The sequence below is a fragment of the Malania oleifera genome, chromosome 11, assembly GCF_029873635.1.
Source record: "Malania oleifera isolate guangnan ecotype guangnan chromosome 11, ASM2987363v1, whole genome shotgun sequence".
Classification (NCBI taxonomy): Eukaryota; Viridiplantae; Streptophyta; class Magnoliopsida; order Santalales; family Ximeniaceae; genus Malania; species Malania oleifera.
The window spans coordinates 84,510,309-84,528,419 of NC_080427.1; the positions used below are offsets into that span (position 1 = coordinate 84,510,309).

An 18,111-nucleotide genomic window follows, 5' to 3' on the forward strand; every position below is an offset into this window, starting at 1 on the left:
CTATTACTTGAGAAAATTCACACTTCTGAGAATGCAGAAAAGATGTTGACAAAGCTTGTTATCACGAACTAGTTCAAGCACTACTTAAACTTGATTAACATCTCCAGATGCTGGATGGGAGGCGTCCCAACCTATTGTCTCAGGTGGAGCTATGGGTTAAGTTTTTCGTTTTCTCCTAAGGGTTGAATATTTTCCAAGGTGGAGATTGTTGTAGTATGTGGCTCATATAGAGTGGAACACATCTATAGAGAAAGCAGGTTAGGGAAAAACAAAGAAGTTGGTTTGAAGAAATACCATCGACAATTTGATGGTTAGATCGACAATTTCAAGTAGAAGCCAAGTCTAGAAGAAAACCATTGACAGTTTGTACAGTACACTGATGGTTACATCAATGGTTTCAAGCAGAAGGTAATTAGGAAGAAAACCATCAATGGTTTGATGAAACCGTCGATGGTTTTGTTCAATGCTATTTTTGAACCTTGAACTGGGAAGAGCAATAGGTTGGGGATATAAAGGCAAATCCTCTGGGGATTGATATATGGGTAATTATAAAATTTTATAATCCCTTTATACGTGTAGGGCTAGCATAAATACAATGTTGTGACCCTGGTTTTGATAAATAGTGAATTTTAGCCGCAACTTGCTTCCGTGGATGTAAGCATTCCGTCGAACCACGTTAAATCCTTTGTGTTGTGTGTTTATTGCTTTCATTATTTCTCTCTGTTTTCGTATTGCTCATCTTAATTGCTGCATTGCTTGATTGATAGTTATTTCCGCAACAACGGGAATTTAAAGAAAAAATCAAGAAAAGTGATCAACTGGAAAAGTTGATGAAAGAAGTTTGGAACCAACCCTTGATAAGGGAAACTTCAATTAGATCTTATGATCCCCCATTTACCAATAAAATAATGGACATCCCTTTGTCTATTAAATATAAAATGCCCATTTGATGAGCAATGCTCATGAGACAATAAAAGATGGACACTACTCGACAAAAATGGCCATTTGATGACTACTGCTCATGAGATAATAAGAGATGGATACTGCTCGATAAAAATTGTCATTTGATGAGTACCACTCATTAGGTAACAAGAGATAGATACTCCTAGACAAAAAAATTGACCCATTTGATGAACACTGCTTATGAGGCAACAAGAAATTGATACTATTTGACAAAAAAATGGCCTATCTACTAATGGACACCACTTATGAGGCCCGAAAATGTCCATTTAATGAGTACCACTCTTGAGACAACAACATACAAATATTGCTTAGTAAAAAATTGGTCCATCTGATAAGCATTGCGCTCATGAGACCTAAACATGCCCATCCGGTGAGCATCGCTTAAAAGGCAATAAGAGACGAACACTGCTTGGTAAAGTATAGGCCTATCTGATAAGCATCGCTTATGAGCCAACAAGAAACACGTACTGCTCGACAAAGTATTTGCGATATACTCTCAAAATAGGAAGGTAACTCTAAGACTCGAGAGTAGGGGGACAACTTATATAACCTAAAAGAGACTCTAACATTAAATTCCACTTTAACTTATGTAAAATCAAAAAATAAGAAAAACATTAAACGATCAATGAAAATAAGGTGATGCCCATTAATTAAAGTAAGGGATTAACACAACAATATAGAAATTAGAGAGACACACCTTTAAAATAATTACTGTACTGCGCTCCCTTCATTAAAATTATATTATCCAAATAATTAATTTGACTGTAGTTAACATGATTTTAATAAAGGGGATATGATACATATGCCACCTAAGTTTGGTTTCGTTTTTGAGTTACAGAAAATGAGGATATACGTGTAATAAAGTCCGGTATATAATAACATTAATAATGAAACCTCTTTAAACAAAATGAATAATTAAGTAATTAAGCAAGCTAAAGGTAGCGTAAAAATAATGAAGAGGGATGTTAATAAATAAATCTCACGTCCGCATTTGTAACCCACGGGACGATCCGCAATGTTGCAGCGCTTGGGGATGGTGATGGCGATGGCAGGCTTCATCCCTGAGTTCTTGGCGAGATCAGACATCATGACAGCGCAGAGGCAGGGTGGGTTCCGGCCGATGGCCCTCACCTGCTCGCAGCACTTGGCAGGAACAACCACGTTCTCATCTTGTGCAGCCTCTGCACATGGCGCTAGCTTTAGCGCCTCCTTGTTTGGATCAGATTTTCCGCACTCCCCCGCTGCTTCTGCCCTCTCCACCCCCGCTATAATCCCCACCATCACGACCATCACTCCCAACATGCACATCACCTTCAATGAACCCCTCTCCATTTTTCAATACTCTCCCTCTCTCTCTCTCTCTCTCTCTCTCTCTCTCTCTCTCTCTCTCTCTCTCTCTCTGTGATGCTGTGCAGATGTTGTATCTCCCAACCGCGGCGTTTTATAAGGGAGAGTAAGGCGGTGGGGATGGTGCTTCAATTTGGTTGGGCCTGAAACCCACTGAGGACTAATGGGGCGCGGCGCGCACTTCATTAATTGAAGAAGATGATGCCTGGCATTTTTGTTATTGCTGCTCGCACTTCATTAATTGAAGAAGAAGATGCCTCTGCGGCAGTCATCTCAACGACAGTGGTTAAGCAATTTCATGCAAAATCCTGGTTATTCAACCACCACACCCACGCTCTCCACCACCGACTGCCGTCTGGGTGCTCACTTTGAGCTTAAATTAGCCACGTACGCCTTCTCTTTCCCATCATCTATTAATTTTCTGGCCGAAATGTTTGCCTTCCCGGCGTAGTGCATGCCTCGGAGCCATGGCAGCCACACGGCTGGATACCTCTCAAGGGCACCATTCCACTTTAGGATTACTTGGGTTTGTTTGGAATTTTAAAATTAGGGCACCCTTCGATCGACCTTCGGTCGACTGATACTAGGTTTTTGGGCGTACTTGAAAAGACCTTAAGTTCCAACACATATATACAAATAAGTCCCTAACTTATTATATCAGGGGAATCAATTCAGGTAAAAATGGACTTATTTTGAAAATCTTGAGAGAGTTCGGGCGACCGAACCCAAGCCGTGTAGAACGGCTCGGGCGACCAAACCCTAGCCGTATAAAATGGCTCGGGCGACCGAACATGTCAACATGTTGACTTTGTGATTGGGCACCCGAACCACTTTTGAGCATATCTCTCTCGGGTTCCTTTTCAACTACCTAGGCGCCCGAATGATCACGTGCAAAAAGGGCTCGGGGGACTGAATTACTTTGTTCGGTTAATCGAATGTAGCCTCAGGCACCTGAACCCCAGACATTTGGCTACTAACTTTGGTTCAACCAACCGGTCCTCAATTCGAGCACCTGAACCTTTAAAAATTGAATTTTTTGCTGAGTCTATTCGGGCACCAGAACCTCAAACTAGACACCCAAATCTCGCGAGTAAAATTATTTTTTACTTGGGTTAAATTTAATTAAACATGGTTAATTTTCCTAAATCATTTTAAAACAATTTTAAGAATACCCTATGTAACGACCTGAAAAATAATGGTATTTACATAATAAAGAGGGAGGGAAATGGGAACAAAAACAGAAGGTGGCAGTAGGCTTCATTGACAAACGCAAAGAGTTCGTCGACGACATTGCGCTTTGGATATAATAACCCATAATTCTCATACAGGGTCTCGTCGAAGAACATAGGAAATTCGTCAACGAGCACATAAGGGGACCTCGTCGACGAAGCCACGCCTCGTCGATGAGAAGATACCGAAAGAGGTTTTTGGGCGGCCTGAAATTTGTCGATGAGTGAGGAAGTTTGTCCATGAAATTATTAAAGGAGTCGTCGACAAGGTGACGTGTCTGGTCGATGAATTCGGCTCTATAAATAGTGAAAACCCGGATTTTAGATGAATTTTCAGCGCAAAAGGGGTCTTTCTCTCTCTAAAAACATCAATCCCTTCTTCTCTCTTCGATTCTGAGTTTGTTTTACGTCGGATCAACGATCTAAAGCCACCATGACACTCCTAGCAAAGTTCTCTGTAAGTCTGCTGGAGCTGATCATTGGTGGAGTTGGTTTGGATTTCGTCCTAATCTTAAGGTAAGACATTTTATTTGGTATTTGTCTTTCTCTCAGTTATAAGAAATTCAATACATGAAGAAATACTGACGTTTTGTTTTGGGGGATCTGGTTTTCAGGGTGTTGAGTGGAGAACCCTGCGGGTATAGGGTTAGAGTACAGTAGGGACTTTTTAGAGATAAGGTAAGAAAAATATGCTATGCCAGGAGTTTTTATAATATTAGCAGAGATTTTACACATATGTATATACCAGTGTATTATCCATTTTTACAGAATATAAGTTTTAAATGCTTGTGTGGCCTGAGTAGATATTTATGTGATGAAGAACTTATATATTTTTTACAGTATATCATACTATACTGTTTACATAGATATAGATAGTATAGTACAGATATTTATCCAGAGATGTATATTACAGTTTTACTCAGATTAGTATGTTATAGTTTTATACAAATCAGTATATCACAGAAATTTATCCAGAATAGTATATTATAGTTTTACTCATATCAGTATATTACAGCTTTATTTAGAACAGTATATACAGTGTTCATAGTATGTCATGTTTCCTATTACCATAACATATAGAGTATACAAATAGAGTATATAGACAGAGTATACAGACAAATATAGAAAGATAGCATCAAGATGCTATAGATACAATATACAGAGATTACAGTATTTACAGTACAGAAAGTTAGCGTTATGGTAATTTTGGAAACATGATGAAAAAAGTAAAAGAGTATATATGTATATATATAGTATCAGATCACTAAGGAAAGATTACAGATAGATATAGATAAAGAATATAGAGTACGGTACTGTTGCTAGATACAGATAGAGTGTAACCACATATCTCAGATAGTGTGTGTGTACCATCGACTGTGCTCGGAGAGTATGCCGCTCCCCAGTTCGCTGGGTGGAGGGGGCTGGTTTGATGAGGTAGCAGCCAGTCCCGAGCTTAGGAGTGGATGTAATTTGGTCGGGCTAAGGTATTGTAGAGTATATTGACTTATTTGGAGGGCTGACCAGATTAAGTCCCGTCTATGGGCCGCACAACCCTATCTTGAGGGGTCAAATCATGATATACAGAGTTCCAGGGATAAAGCACAGCTATGTATATGTATACAGTTTTACAGTATATGATGAGTATAGTATGATATTAGCAGTATAAAAAGTAAAAAATATAGATAATACAGATATATTTTAAATTGTGAAAAGAAATATATGTTTTACAAATTTACTATTATATTATAGTTCAATTGTTATTTAAACAGTATTCCTAACTTAGTTGTCACATACTAGTAATAACATATTTCCACTTACTGAGCGTCGACTCACCCCATGAATTTAACATTTTTCAAGTGAGCTAGCTGGCCGAGCAGATCAGGCTCACAAATAGAAAGTTTATTTGATTACCCTGGTTAGAGGGTAAGTCTGTGCAGGATTTTGTGTTTTTAGGATAGATATTTCTGGAGAGAGATGTATTATGTATAGTTGTGGTTTAGAAACACAGATACCTGGTATTGTATGATGTGTATGGATGTATGGATTACGTTTCTGCTGCATATATATAGGCAAGGGCAAAATTATGACCTATGCAGTAGAAACGTAATCCCCAATGGTCATAATTTTGCCCTTACCTATATATATCTTTTCATTTGCAAAATTAAGGATTAATTAGCAAGATCATTAAGGAAAAACTCTCTTAATTTTTCAAATTCCATTTAACCCATACTACTTCCATACACTCTCTATTTTGCTATTCCCTTGATAAATCAAGTTCCCAAGAGTGTATTGAGTTTTTTACATTGCTAAAGCTCTCCTTGCTTGTTGATTGATTATTTTTATTGAGAGTTTTAAGTTAGAAATTTTCCCTCGATTGAAACAATAAATCTTTGAGCGGGGATACCCTTATTGCTAGTGAGTCTTTGCATCTTGATTGCAAGACTCATCAAGCTTGTGGGTTTTGATTTGCAAAAATATTATTTTACATAAGCTTGCATATTATCTTTGATATTATTTTTGCCAGCTTCAATACAAAATATCTATTGTGCTATACATTTAGAATATCCTTGAGATATTTAATTTGGATTGTGTTAAACTTCCTTTGATTATTTGTGTGTTGAATATCTCACGGATATTCTAAATGTATAGCACCATAGATATTTTGGATTGAAACTGAACTTCCTTTGATTATTTGTGTGTTGAATATCTTATCTTGAATCAAAGGTTGAACTCTCACATATACATACACTCACATATCTTAGAGAGTTTACATATTGGTTCTCACTTGAGCATTAAATCTATATCATCTGCGAGTGCATATTTATTTGTGATGTATATTGGGCACATATCTTCTTTATATGAAAGCATAATCACTGTACGAGTCTTATTAAGAAAAATACTGTTGTATTTCAGGTGTGGCCTAAGGGGGCGGTAATCTAGCCTGGTAAGGATTGTTTGTAAAGGTTGAGGTCAGCCCTATGCTAATTGACCTGGTTGTTTAGGTGTCACTCTAGCCATTACATAAGCCTTAGTGTAATCCTTGTGCAGGTGTGCCAAGGCAGAGATGTAGGCAGGATTGGCCGAACTCTGATATCATATTCGGTGTCACTTGTACATTTTTGCATTATATTCTGTTGTGTGCTTGATTTATTTCCTTACTAAATATACTGTGTATCTAATAGACACATAATTGCAATGAGTTGAGAAATACTGAAATTATGTTGTATGCTTTTAATATTGGTAAACATTTCATATCTGCAATTTTATATATACTTAGATTTCCCCTAGGTTGTGTAATACTGCTGCTATACTGATTGACCTAGGAAGAAATTTTTAAATACCAATTCACCCCCCTTTTGGGATTACACCAAAGCTAACAATTGGCATCAGAGCCTCGTTACCTAGACTTAGACGTTATTTTGTAAAAGATCAAAATGGCTCATTTTGGTGTATCCCAATCATGTGAGGGTAGGTTCTCTGCAAACCCTCCAATGTTTTCTGGTGAAAATTTTTTTGATTGGAAACTAAGAATGACTATCTTTATAAAATCATTGAATTGGTGGACTTGGAGAGTCATTACTCAAGGGGATATCGTCCCTATGAAAAGTATCAATACTGTTGAAATCCCCAAATCAGAAATTTAGCTGAATGATGATGATATGAGTTTAATTCAAATAAATTTTGATGCCATGAATATTCTATTTTATGCTTTAGATACAAATATCTTTCGTGAAGTAAGGGCATGTCAAAATGCTAAAGCAATATAGGAGGAATTTGAAAAGAGCCATGGAGAATCTAAGCATGAAAATTCTATAGCTCCATGTGACTCCAGCTCAAAAGGCCATGAAGGAGGTAAATCATGCTTCATATCTCTGACCGATGATGAGGTAAACTTGTCTCCTTCTATGTTATTAGATAACCGTGAAAATGATTCATGTGATGATTTGAATGATGCATCTGATTATGAATCATGTGGTAGTAGTGAGAGTGAGAGCATGCCTACTTATGAAGAACTGCGAATTGAATATGTTAGGATTTATAAGTCACTTGTGTTGACCTTATTGGTCACACCCGGTTTTGATTATGACAAATACTCATTGTATCTAATGAACGTTTGAGGTTTTGTGCAGGAATCAAGAATGAAAAGATCAAGATATGCACAAAGCAAGAAAAGCTTGAAGACTAAATCATATTCTTTGTAATATACTTATATTGGTCTGTAATAGTAATTAGGGCATTCGGTTTGTAATAAGCTCACGCACATCACATGTATGATTTACTACGTAAGCTCAAACCGAACCATGAATGAGAAAGGACCGTAGAAAGACCTTAGAGTGCCCTTCGTTCGACCGACAACGGATTTTTTTGGTGCTTTCAAATTGGACCCCAAGTGACCTTAGGACACACACATATTCACATATATTTGTTAGGCACTTGAATAGGAATTGTTTGGGTAGATATGGGACCGAAATGCACACTTGGTGCACTTTCGATCGACCGGCCAATTCAGTTCAATTTGGCTCGGTCGACCGAGCCCTTATAGGTCATTTGACCTCGGTCGACCAAACCACCTGGGAGTCAACAGTTTGACCTCCCGGTCGACCGACCAGATTTGTACTCCAACTACCTGGTCGACCGAGGGGTCTTGGGAGGATTCCCAACGGTCTGGTCGACCGAGCCATGCAGTTCAAAAAGGCCCCGGTCGACCGAACCTCGGAGTTTTGAAAAATTGCCCTTGCCCGGTCGACCGACCACTCAGTTCAAAATGCCCCTGGTCGACCGAGCCACTTGAGTCCTGGTCGACCGAACCATTTTTGGTCGACCGGACCTCTCGGGTTGGTCCAATTTTTACCGTGGTTAATATTTTTCTAAACAAGGTTAAAATGCCTTAAATGTCATTAAACCTTTCTAATAATACCCAATAGGTCCCCAACGGTCATATTTTCTCCCTTGCCTGTATATACAAGTTCATTTGAGAAAATTAGTGTGAGATTAGTCACTTTGATTAGGAAAAATTCTTTGAAAAACCAAAACCCTATAACACTCATTTCCAAGCTCCACACACTCAATCCTACGTTCTCATATTGCCTACATCATTTGTAAGTTGGTTTTGAGTGTTTAAATTTAATAGGTTTGCTCTCCCATTCATATTTGATTGAGTTACTTTGATTGAGAGCTAAACCTAAGTATTTTTAGGAGACTTTGTTAATAAGTCTATCCTAAGAAGACTTTGATAGATCTTCTAAGATTTGCACCTTCGTTGCAACATCTTAAGAAGTTGGTATTTGCATTTTGGTTGCAAAAATATTTTCAAATATCTACTGTGTTTTTATCTTGAAAATATTTGATGAGATATTTGCTAGTGTGATAAAATCTTTGTTGCAATATTCGTTAACTCATATATCCCTTGCTGAATACAAAGATTGAGTATCCTTTTTACAAACCAAATTTATACGTTGCTAAGAGCTTCATATACATATATGTATTGAGAAAACTTGTTGATTGAAATATATGAAGTTTGGATAATATCTTTGTTTGAGCACTTAGATTGAATATCCTGTGATACAAAGATAATTTAAGTTTGCACTCTCACGCACTCATTACAACGATAGTAAATCTATTTGAGAGTTGACATCTTAGACGACATTGAGCTTACATACTGAATCATATTTGTGGTGTATATTATTGCGCGAATTTGGGTACTTATCTGTTTTACTTGAAAGCACAATCACTGTACCATTTCATTGTAATACACTTTGGTTGTATTTCCAGGCACGGGCCTGAAGAGGGAGACTAGCCCTGGAATAGTCCCGGATTGGCTTAGACCCGGTTAGGAAAGCTAGGTGCGTCGTCCTGTTAAGGCGTGTAGGTTGAGGTCAGCCCCGCTAATTGACCTGGTTAAGGTTGAGGTCAGCCCTGTGTTAATTTGACCTGATTGTATACGGTGTCGCTCCACCCTTAAGTGAGCTATTAGTGGAATCCTCCTACTTGCGAGCTTGAGGCGGGGATGTAGGCACAGTTGGCCGAACACCGATAACATATCGTGTGTTTGCTTACATTTGCGCATTGTACATTTACCGCACATGTATGTTATGGGTGAATGATGCGTATGACTTAATTTTCATATTATATTTATCTACGCATTTGGAAATTGCATAGATTAACCTAGGAGAAAAAGTTTAAAATTCCAATTCACCCCCCCTCTTGGGAATACACAAATTCTAACAACTTGTTAAACCTAACAAAAGATATACTGCTTTGAAGAGCAAGTATAAGGCATGTGAGAAAGAATGAGAATCAAAAGTTCTTGTTGAAAGGGAAAATGTTTTTAAAATCATAGAGTTAGTAAACAAGAATGAAAAATTAGAAAAAGAATTGAAAGCAGTAAGATCTCAAACTTCAAATGATAATAATAAAAATATTCTTATTGCAGAACGTGAATGCAAAGCAAACAACATGACTAAAGTGATTATTAATTTACAAAGTGTTTGCAAAGACTTGAAAAATTCAAAAATGCAAGATCTAGAAACGAAAATAGAAAACCTGTCTAAGATCATCCATACTTTCACTAAAGGTAAAGAAAATTTTGAAAAAATCTTAGGTTCACAAAAGATCACCTTAGATAAAGAAGGTATAGGTTTTAATGGAATTGAAAATAGGAAAAGGAAGAGCCCATACATGGGATACTATATAAAAGAATCGAGACATTGTGCTAATACCTCCTCTAGTCCATACACTCACACCACATGTGTCTTATATAAAAAGAAGGGGCACATAAAATTTGATTGCCCATTTAAAAGAAAAGGAGTGAAACCCAAATGAGTATGGAAAGTCAAAGAATCACCAACTCCTAACCCGTCAAGAATAAAAGATAGAAAAATGGTATGGGTTGTTAAAAAAACAAACCCCTTGAAATTTAAGGAAGAATTTACTCAAACGAGAATTACATGATCACATAAATCTTCCTTAGCATTTAGGATTAGCCATAGGGGGTAGTGTTGACTAAAGGCTTAGGAAGTGGTTCATGCTGAAAATGTAAAATCTTAGTATATGTCCACTATTTAAAATTTTACATACTAAGTATATTAAAAAAAAAAATCAAGCCAATCTGCAAGTCCAAGTATATAACCAATGTGAACTTAATGCATATATTCAATGGTTAAAATATGAAGTCATTGGTTGTAGCTTAATTAAATCCGCTTTCAAATGGAAAAAAGCATCCTTGCTTGGTATAAAATTCTTAATGCTTAATCCTTGCTTGAATGTACAAATCTTATGTTAAGCATACTCTGTCCATTGCACAAGCTTTGAGTTGTAGGAAATGAATTCTTCCAGTTTAACATTTTATCCTAAACTCATATTGAAAGCCTAAAATGCCTAATAAATTTATTTTGTCATCACTTTAGGGGCTTAAGTGCTTTTGATCATAACTGCATATTTATTTGGTACCTATTAATAGACATTCCTTTTGAAATCAAAATTAGAGACATTCACTAAAGAATTCAAGTTTTATTAACAAATCAAGATATCTTCTTTGAACGTTAAATGTAAAAATCCTCTAATTTTATTTGATCTCCTCCATATGAAATCTTTACCTTACCACAATCACATCAGGTAAAGATCCATCCTCTCATTGGTTTGTATCCTTGCACCAGTTACTAGTTATTCATATCCTCCACAATGCTCTTTGCCAGAATAAGTTAGGACATACTCTTTAGTATGCTTATCTTGTACAACATCCTACTACTACCAAAATACTCTTTCAAACATAATAGATATTAAAACTTTAAGAGTATTTATTTTAATTTTCTTCATAAGCTTTCAAGTTAAAATCAAATCTATTAGAGCTTCATGCACTTAGAGATGAGTTGAATGACTAAAATTATTTGCGCTAGGTTTCAATTCTAGAAATAAAATTTGAAAGAAACCTATGCATGATCAGTTAATTTTAAAAGTCATTCTAACTCATGCCTCTCACGTATTGTAAATCATAAGAAAAGAGGCAAATATAGGCTTAGAACTCTCAAAGAAATATTCATTGTGACATTTTGGTCCGTTAAGCCTAAGAACTCAAAGCCAAGCATATATCATTAAAAATCAGATCTCTTGGCTAAATGATTTGAAAAATAAGAAAAAGACATTAAATGAGTCAAGTGCATAATTGAGGGGTAGCATTAATATTTCATATCTATATCCATTAAAATGCTCTCAATTTTTATTTATGCTTATATGTTTGTATGCTCCTGTGAGAACAACTCTGCACGAATCTCATAGCTATCCATTGTTACTTATTGTTCATATCATCTATTGGATAGTTCATTTCTTTTATGAGTTGTTGATTAAACTACTAGAAAGCATTCTTGTGTTGAAAGCCTACTGCATGGCGGATGCAGTGACATAATTTGCATGCTAGTTGTGGAAATTAGGTTGTTGCTTGTTTCATATGATTTATCTATTGAAAAAAAACCATTATCAGGTACAAATTTTATGGGAAAACGTCCAATTTATAGGCGGAATACTGTCAAAATTTTGGTAGATTTTCCCAAAATAAAACCTTGTGCGAAGATGATTATGATGATAAAAATGTTAAAATGTTTTTGAAAGGATGAGTGAAAACTTAAATAGAAATATCACACTTTCATCCTTGCATAATCATCACATACATTGAAGAGCTAAGCTCTATCCCTATGGAAAGATCGTAAAGGACTCACATGCATTAATTCACATTCTTGAATATTAAGGCTCTTCAGAAAACCTTGAACATCATATACAGTGCTTAAAGGTCTATGAATAAATATAGATTGTTCTAGGTTATGAGTATTAGTTCATGCCTTAATATATTTTCTAATATGCATTTGTGGCCTATAGGGACGACCATACTAATCATAATATAGTTGATAAATCATCAGTATGGTTGGGTTAAAGGATTTAAAATGAATGGCTCGTACGGTCGGCAAAATGAAATAAATCTTGATTTGTGTAAGCAACTCGTTTCAATTAAAACATATTTTCAAATTGTTAGGGGGAGCAACTTAACTTAAAATTCTCTGGCTATGAAATTCCTTAACAATTCTAACACTTACATTCATGTTCTTAATGTATATTGAGTTGTGTGCTTCATATTGGTCATGAATGTTGGATGTATTTGAATCATGGCATGCACTGTTTTGGAGTATATTGAATATCTTGCATGCATTAATAATGAGTTATTCTTGAAATCATTTTGGTCTTTGATTTATTTTTGGGAATTGCTATATTTTGAAACAATATGTTGTTGAAAACTTAAAAAAAAATTTCCAAAATTGAATCTTATATCTAAATGTCTTGTGTTTACTTTCCTACCTCGGCCCTTCTTGCTGATGTCAAAAAAGGGGAGAAATGTCTAATGCAAAATTGGGAAAACTAAATACATCTTAATACATATCAGAATTGAGCCTTATTGACAATTAAAATTGAATGCATAATTTGCGTATGTTTGTCTTCATTCAAATGCTTGCATTTAAAATTCAAATTTTATGTGTATACTTAGGGGGAGCTTGTTTGCCTTTGCCCACTTTTTCAAGTTGTTTTGTCATCATCAAAAAGGGGGAGAATGTTGAATCTATGAGTTTGATCTCGTTTTGATTATGACAGAACCAATGTTTCTCACCTGTGTACTGAGCTTCTTAAACAGGTCTATCCTTAGCGTGCACTGTTGGTAGGAACCTAAGCAAGGCATATAGACTATGAAGATCAAGTTTCATTTATGGCGTTTGAAGAATCGAAAGAATGAAGACGTATTCTCTATTGTATTTGCATTCCTTTTTAATTGGTTTTTAATAATTTATATGGTCTTCTGTAATGCATATGCATGCATGATAGGATTTAATGCTCAGCAAGACCATAGGGACCAAATGACCTTAGAGCACCCTTCGGTTGACCGACGCCAGGTTTTTGGGCGTACTTTAGAAGATCTTAGGTCCCAACACATATGCACTAATAAGTCCCCAACATCACTTATTATATCAGGGGAATCAATTTAGGCAAGAATGGACTTAATTTGAAAATCCTAAGAGGGTTCGAGCGACCGAACCCAAGCCGTGTAAAACGGCTCAAGTGACCGAACATGTCAACATGTTAACTTTGTGTTTGGGCACCCGAACCACTCTTGAGTGTATCATCCTCGAGCACCCAAATCTGTAATAGGTTCCTTTTCAACTACCCAGGCGCCCGAATAATCACATTCAAAAAAGCCTCTGGTGACCAAATTGCTTTGTTCAGTTAACTGAATGTAGCCTCAGGTACCCAAGCCTTGGACATTTGGCTACTGACTTTGGTTCAACCAACCGGTCCTCAATTCGAGCACTTGAACCTTTAGAAATTGAATTTATAGCTGAGTCTATTCGGGCACCCGAACCTTAGACCGAGCACTCAAATCTCGCGTGTCAAATTATTTTTTACTAGGGTTAAATTTAATTAACCAGGGTTAATTTTCTTACACCATTTTAAAATAATTTTAAGAATACCCTATATGTCCCCAACGGTCATAATTTTGCCCTTGCCTATATATATCTTCTCATTTGCAAAATTAAGGATTGATTAGCAAGATCATTAAGGAAAAACTCTCTCAATTTTTCAAATCCCATTTAACCCATACTACTTCCATACACTATCTATTTTGCTATTCCCTTGATAGATCAAGTTCCCAAGAGTGTTATTGAGTGTTTTACATTACTAAAACTCTCCTTTCTTGTTGATTGATTATTTTCATTGAGAGTTCATAGCTAGTGGTTTTCCCCCTATTTAAATAATAAATCTTTGAGCGAGAATACCCTTATAGCTAGTGAGTCTTTGCATCTTGATTACATGACTCATCAAGCTTGTGGATTTTGATTTGCAAAAATATTATTTTACACAAGCTTGCATATTATCTTTGATATTGTTTTTGCCAGCTTTAATCCAAAATATCTATTGTGCTATACATTTAGAATATCCTTGAGATATTATATTTGGATTGTGTTAGACTTCTTTTGATTATTTGTGTGTTGAATATCTTATCTTGAATCAAAGGTTGAACTCTCACATATACATACACTCACACATCTTAGAGAGTTTACATATTGGTTCTCACCTGAGCATTAAATCTATATCATCTGTGAGTGCATATTTGTTTGTGTTGTATATTGGGTACATATCTGCTTTACATGAAAGCATAATCACTGTACCAGTCTTATTAAGAAAAATATTGTTGTATTCCAGGCGTGGCCTACGGAGGCGGTAATCTAGCCTAGTGAGAATTGTTTGTAAAGGTTTAGGTCAGCCCTTTACTAATTGACCTGGTTGTTTAGGTGCCGCTCCACCTGTTAAGTGAGCCTTAGTGTAAACCTTGTGCGGGTGTGCCAAGGCAGAGACGTAGGCAGGATTGGCCGAACCTCGATATCATATTTGGTCTCAGTTGTACATTTCTTGCTTTATATTCTGTTGTGTGCTTGATTTATTTCCTTTTTGAATATACAACGTATCGACACAAAATTTCAAAGAATTGAGAAATACTGAAATTGCATTGTATGCTTTAAATATTGGTAAATATTTCATAACTGCAATTTCATATATACTTAGACTGCCCCTAGGTTGTGTAATACTGCTATTAGACTTAATGATCTAGGAAGGAATTTTTAAATAACAATTCACCCCCCCTCTTGGGATTACACCAAAACTAACATCGGGTTTTCTTGGAATATAATGGAATTAAATTAAATAGATGAAATTAATCATACCCTTGTTTCAACAAAAACATATTTTTTGCAAGCAGTTATTATACTATGAATTATCACTCAAATTGTGTGGCATGAGTATAACTATTTTTATCGCATAAATGAGTTTGTTAGAATATTTTATGTTTATTCAGAACAAGTACGATATGATAATGATTTTCATAAAATGTTATAAATGTCAAGGAATTATGATATGATAGTTTAGCTGGCTTAATGTCTTGATCAGTATATTATGATAGTTTAGTCGGCTTAATGCCATGATCAGTTATGGAATGATGATTTATACAGAAATATGATATGATAATTTAATTTTGCTTTATGGTAAGTTGGACCTCGCATCGAATTGAGAAATATGAAGTGACTGGATATAAATAGCCTTTAAGGCATATAAAGAGCCTGTGAGGCATATAAAAAGCCTACGTGACATATAAATAGCCTGTGTGGCATATAAATAGTTGTGACATATAAATTGAAGCAGATAACCTGTGTGGCATTGTGTGTATATAGAAGTGCTATAGAAGTGTGGATTAAATTATTTGCGATATGACAAAAACCTACGTTAGTAGATTTATCTAAACTGCATCATATTATTTATACTGATGACATGTTTATTTAGGGGCAATATAAGAAATATATATAAATGATTGTACAATAAAAATCATTTGCCACACACTAATAATAATGTATTTTTCTTACTGAGAGGTGTCTCACCCCATGATTATCCAATATTTTTTTTATGTCACATGGAGTATAACACTGATCAGAGTAGTGTAGTGAAGTATGGGTGGGATCGAAAGTTTTATTTAGAATAGATCTTTATTAAATTATGTTTTTGATTTATTTAGAATTTGAGGGGCGTTAATTGTTATATTGGAAATGATATTGTTATATTGGGTTAATTAGTACTTTGGTAATTTGTATTTGAGGTCTTCCGCTGTATGAAAATATTGTTATAGGTGGTATCCGAGTAGTGAAATTTTCAGGTCGCTACAATTGGTATTAGAGCTTAGGATACAGATTCTGTAGACTCTATGAATGATTATTACCATAGTATAGGTATGAAGTAGGATGAGGATAGGAATGGGTAGGTTGGGTGTTGTAGGAACGATCAGATATAGATATAGGATGCATAGTGAAGTAAAGTACAACAAGAATATTGGAATTTTGGAGTTTTGTTTAGCAGCCAAAAGCAGAAATTCATCGAGGGTTTTTGGTGATTTTTCTGGAACAGTCAACGGTTCCAGAAAAGTCACGGAAAACCATTGACGTTTTTCTTCTGGAATGTTGCACTATGATCTTTTTCTTGAATAAATAGTCACTGCAAGGAATCTGCTACCATTGGCGATATTGGAATATATGAAATAGAATTTTGTGCATTTTTGGGAATGTGTGCACCTTCGCACATTAGAGTATACTCCGAGCTCTCTATGATTCCTTTATGGTTTAGTGTGCGTGGATCTGAGAGCGATTGGAAGAATGTTAGTGGCTATCTTCGGATTTAGATGCTTGGAAATCGCAGGGGTTCTTTAATGGTGAAGTCCTTGTGGAGATTGATTATTCTAAGGTTTCATGAAAAGTTATGGTTCTCTGGTGTATGTTATTCTCCTTCATATTTCTTGTGCTTAAATAAAATATTCATTCTTTCCATAAGTCAGCCATGGGTCCTTAGATCGCTTTCTAAGGAGAGTAGAGGGTCAAATTCAATCTGAGTCTATGATAAAAATGTCACGGAAGTAAATGTAGATTTTGTCTGAGAAAAAGAGGAATAGAAAATATTTTTACAGCTCATGAGTCAAGAATTCAATGAATTTAGAATTTCAAAGAGTGTGGATCTTTTTAAAGTTGTTAAAGAAAACGAGGCAACAATAATGGAATAAATTTAAATTAAATGGGGCCACACACAAAAGGATATGGAAATAATTAATTTAGGAAAGTGTGAGAAGATCATGTAATAAGAAATCATATTGTAGCAAGGGTTCTTGTAAGAGTTGCTGGCGATTGTGGGTTTGGAGAAGAGGAGTGTAGTTGTGGTTCAATTTGCGAACGGTTGTCCCGAGGATGGAAGGAGGTCATATCTGGTTGTTTGATTTGGTGAATAGTGGGGGTTAATGTGGAAATTTTGGTGGTTTTGAATGAGTATTGTTCTATAGGTTGAAACATTGTTAGTTAGAAGAGAAGCCTTCCTTTTGGACTCATTCAAAAAGAGGTCAATCAGTGAGAAAAGGTAGTTGAGGAAGTTTCTATTGAAATTGTTGAACCACTACATTTGGGGCTCAATCCACAACATGTTGAGTTAGTTGAAGAAGAGAAATATTTGTGGTCTTCGTTCTTCATCTTTTGTATTTTAAAATTTTAGGTTGAATTCTTTCTGATAATGGAAGAAATAATGCAGTTTGTTACCCAGAGATTATTATTAACTTCCTAATGTCAACGGAATATTCGATTATTTATTTATGGTGATTTCATTTGGGGGGGGGGGGGGCAAATCCTTCCGGGTTGGATTAACGCCCACTCAGGCCACACTTGGAATATAAAAGAATCACAATACAATTTGTGTACAAAATATTTGCTTCTCAATCAAGTAGATTTGCACCAGTATCAATCAATGCACACCAATAATGTAAGAACAATAATCTCAATGATATATGTGTGCAATTAACACTCAAAGTAATGTCTATATTCAATCAAGTGCAATGAGTGTGTCAACAAGCTAATCTTTGAAACAACGTATAGATGTAAATCTCGATTACAGTTTAGGGTTTCAAAGATTTCTACTAAGAGTATTCTAAATATCTCTAAAAAATATTTTCTTAATCTTC

The 18,111-nt window shown here is 35.7% G+C and overlaps 1 protein-coding gene across 1 annotated transcript; it reads right to left on the reverse strand.

Annotated features, from left to right (window-relative positions):
* Positions 1 to 342: 342 nt before the first annotated feature.
* On the reverse strand, positions 343 to 2,295 carry LOC131167611 (uncharacterized). The gene is made up of 2 exons (XM_058126407.1): positions 1,947 to 2,295; positions 343 to 524 (listed from the first exon to the last, which is right to left on the reverse strand). The coding sequence occupies exons 1-2, from the start codon at positions 2,293 to 2,295 to the stop codon at positions 343 to 345; spliced, it is 531 nt and encodes a 176-aa protein (XP_057982390.1).
* Between the last annotated feature and the right edge of the window lie 15,816 nt (positions 2,296 to 18,111).